At 36.5% G+C, this 3,527-nt stretch overlaps 1 protein-coding gene across 1 annotated transcript; it reads right to left on the reverse strand.

Moving 5' to 3' along the window:
- On the reverse strand, window positions 1–3,527 carry LOC113306858 (probable alkaline/neutral invertase D). The gene is made up of 5 exons (XM_026555772.1): window positions 3,378–3,527; window positions 2,644–3,121; window positions 2,110–2,541; window positions 735–1,293; window positions 1–476 (listed from the first exon to the last, which is right to left on the reverse strand). The coding sequence occupies exons 2-5, from the start codon at window positions 3,046–3,048 to the stop codon at window positions 181–183; spliced, it is 1,692 nt and encodes a 563-aa protein (XP_026411557.1). The 5' UTR covers window positions 3,049–3,121; window positions 3,378–3,527; the 3' UTR covers window positions 1–180.

Raw genomic sequence — 3,527 nt, forward strand, 5'->3', positions numbered from 1 at the left:
TAATATCAAAACTGGATTTTTATTCAAAATGCAAAATCCTGCCTCAATGGAATCCTATTGTACAGATTAAACACCAAAAAAAAAAAAACCACCAAAGAATAGAAGTGTAGTAGATAACAAGAATATTATCGCCTACTACTTCTCTTCATTCTTCTTTCATAAGATTACTCTATGAGCTAGCTAGCAAGTCCACGATGTTGATCTTTTCATCAACGGCTTAATTCTTTTGTCTTCTTCCAACGAGATCATTCCCAAGTGTGATGGATCTTCCAACATCATCTTTGCCACCAAATACCCAGCAATCGACCATGTTTGGTACTTCCTCGCTTGTTTCCCAATGTACCTACCAAGTTTTCCATCATAGTACTCGGGCCAACCGTCTTTGAGCAACCGACTCTCTGCGAGATCAATTGCCCGCCTGGCAATTTGTGGCCTCCCTGTCTTTATGCAGGCGGCCGTTAACAGCCACAACAACACTGTTTACACGGATCAAAAATTACAGATTACTAGATTGATTGTGCAATTATGCCAATATTACGAGTTTCTTTGAATAGTTGATAAAAATGAGTTACTTCTTAAAGTAAGAGAATATAGTATTCTCATCTAAGGTCTCCTTAAATGTAATTTAACAAGCAAGTAACTAAGAGCAATTTCAAGTGTCATTATTCACACGCACACATGAGAAATAGCGCGTGCATGCTCAAAAGAAAAAGAAAGAGGTAAGATAAACTAACCTGGCCAAGATCCTCCGTTATGGTAACTCCATCTGGTATTCTTGGGGTCACAACCTGTTACGATCCGCCATTCATGGTTTTCTATAGCTGGATAACAAACTTTCAAGGGCATTTCTCCGACTAGTTCCTCCCAGCGCTCTTCAATAAGATCCATTATAGCCATAGATTGCTCATTAGTTGCAAGACAGGAAAGAATAGCAATGCAGTTGCCTAGAGCAAACCAACGGAAATCCATTCTTGCAGGGCTAACATTTCCAATGAAATAGCCCCCTCGGTTAGGCATAAAATCAAGAAGCCATTCAGGGATTGACTCGGGAATAACATTAAATTTATTTACGGCTGTGTGAGAGTACTCCTCTGTTTTATAACGGTATATGTTATTAAGTTGCTGGATATCGATCCAAAAATAACTTCTCATATGATAACTCAACGCATGCAAACGTTTCAAAACTCTGTCCACGAACTCTTTGCCTTCTGTATCATGTTTAAGCAGTACCAAAGCACATCTCAATACCATAAAGAACAGTGCTTGAATTTCGACAGGATAACCATAGATACCCTGTAACACAAGACAAGATTCAGATTAGGAAAAGTAAGATGTTTCCAGCGATCAACAAATATCGAGAGAACTTGCACGCTTTTCTCCATAAATAGTTCACAAGCCGTTATAGTGTAATTCTAGCTGTACAGAGGACTCGGACAAAACACCAACGGCTAAAACAAATGAAAGAATTGCTATCAATATAACTCATTAAACTTGAGGAAGATTGATAAAGTTAAACTAAATGGAAGAATTGCTACAAACATCACTCTGTAAACTCAAGCCGTCAAGCAAGACAGGTGTAGTTTTACAAAATTCGAAAACATTACCCCGTTGTTAAGTTTGTTTAGGAAGGAACATATTCTTCCAAAATGAAACATTCATTCACTTATTAACTAGTATTTAATACACGAAGATATCAAATTGATACTATTCATAGTGTTCCAGTAAGAGAAAAAACAAAGAGAAGATATTCCTGTTCTCATTATTCTCAGTTAATGATCTAATTCCTCTACGAGCAGCGTTTACCTGTAACTGTTGTTTATGAAGTTACTAACAACATGCATGTCTGTTCGGATTATTACAAGTAACTAACAAGGTTAACCTAACAAGTTAGCATTATTGTTTGAACAATATCTTAAATGAATGCGAGATCACAATCTTAAATGAATGCAAGATCACAATGATGTATTAATATGTACTGAATATGAGTTGGAATACGACAAGCTAGGAAAGAAAAGGCATTACGACAAAAGGTATCACGACAAAAGCATTTAATAAAGCAATCCAATCATAGGAATTCATATAAAAAAAGGACATGAACATGAATATTACCATTTGTCGATCAATCATACAACACCCATCCGCACAAAGTAGGGTTGGAAACGTGTCGAATCCCTCTGAAAGACAAAGAGTCAATATAAGCCTGATACCCTTTTGACATTCGTCAGTTTCTGCTAATGTTGAATCTCCAGTAGATTTTGTATAGGCACGTAGCAAAATAATCCACCACAAGCCAGAGTCAACAGGGGCAACTCTTCCAATTGCACTCTCCCCAAAATCTGCAAGCAAAGAATCCGTCTTGCGATTGGGATTGTGAAGAACTTTGAAACTTGCTGGCATTACACCTTCCCCTAGCTTGAATCGGTCTACTCTTTTCTCCCACCCTTGCAGGTAAAGAGTTTTCAAGAGAAAGTTCTTAACTATCTCAGGTTCACCATTCATCAAAAATGCTAACGCACTAGGCACAAAATCTCTAACAAACACCTACACATTAAAAAAGAACAAATAACTTATACATGCATCCAATTCTAGATCTCATAAAAGCACAACACAAATAACAAATAACTTATGCATTAATCAAATCACCTGATCGTAATTTAAAGCATCCTCCGTTTGATCATTAGCGGCAATCGTTCCAACAGGTTGTCCATTAAAGAACACAATAGATTGCCTAAGAGCATCCCAAGCTTCGGCAAACATAGGATGAGGCTCGAACGCATTAGGAGCAGAAGATCTTGGAGTCTCCCATGTTGATCGTCCACCAGGTGAATACAAAGTCTCAGAACTACCTAAACCTCGATTTAAACCAACTGATATCTCACTAATAGATCTTTCTTCAAAGGATCTTTGTCTTTCAATGTTTATTGGTCTTGGTGGTTTATCTAATAACCTAGATAAGTCTGTATCATCCAAGTCTGGTAGTGATGTACGTGATGCTGCCTTCTTCATACCTGCCAATTCTGGTCTTGACTCTACCCTCTTCAAACCCATCAATCAATAGATCTTTCTTCTCAATACAAACAAACCCTTTGTCTCTTTTTCTCTCAATTCCAAGATCAACAAGCTAAATAAACCAAAACAAAAATTACCAAATTAAACAAGGTTTGAGTCTTTTTAAGGAAACATGGATATTCTAACTACATTATCAAATTAAGACCTCATCTTTAACACCAAGAAAATAAAAACTAGATTAAATGAAGTAAGAAATAGAGATCAGATCTATCTATGAACGAAAATTAAACATAGAAACATAAGATAAACACAAACATTAAACATAGAAACAAAAAGAAAACATTAATTAAAGAAAGAAAGAAACTGACCTTGGAGGAGAGGTGAATAAGGCAATAGAGGAGGAAAGAGGAGTATAAGCTGTTGTTGTTGATGATTACAATGAATCTAAGGGTAGAGAAATGTGAAGAGAGAAGGAAAAATTTCATGGTTGATGAACCCTGTATATTTATAGGACAAGA

This window comes from Papaver somniferum, chromosome 8 (assembly GCF_003573695.1).
Source record: "Papaver somniferum cultivar HN1 chromosome 8, ASM357369v1, whole genome shotgun sequence".
In the NCBI taxonomy this organism is placed as follows: domain Eukaryota; kingdom Viridiplantae; phylum Streptophyta; class Magnoliopsida; order Ranunculales; family Papaveraceae; genus Papaver; species Papaver somniferum.

What these genes read in the sequence shown, in the direction of transcription:
- LOC113306858 (XM_026555772.1), bottom strand. Translation starts at nt 3,048, where the DNA reads ATGGGTTTGAAGAGGGTAGAGTCAAGACCAGAATTGGCAGGTATGAAG. An exon ending in ATGCTTTAAATTACGATCAG is followed by an intron (nt 2,542 to 2,643) that starts GTGATTTGATTA and finishes TTTAATGTGTAG; the next exon opens with GTGTTTGTTAGAGATTTTGT. An exon ending in GTATGATTGATCGACAAATG is followed by an intron (nt 1,294 to 2,109) that starts GTAATATTCATG and finishes CTTGTGTTACAG; the next exon opens with GGTATCTATGGTTATCCTGT.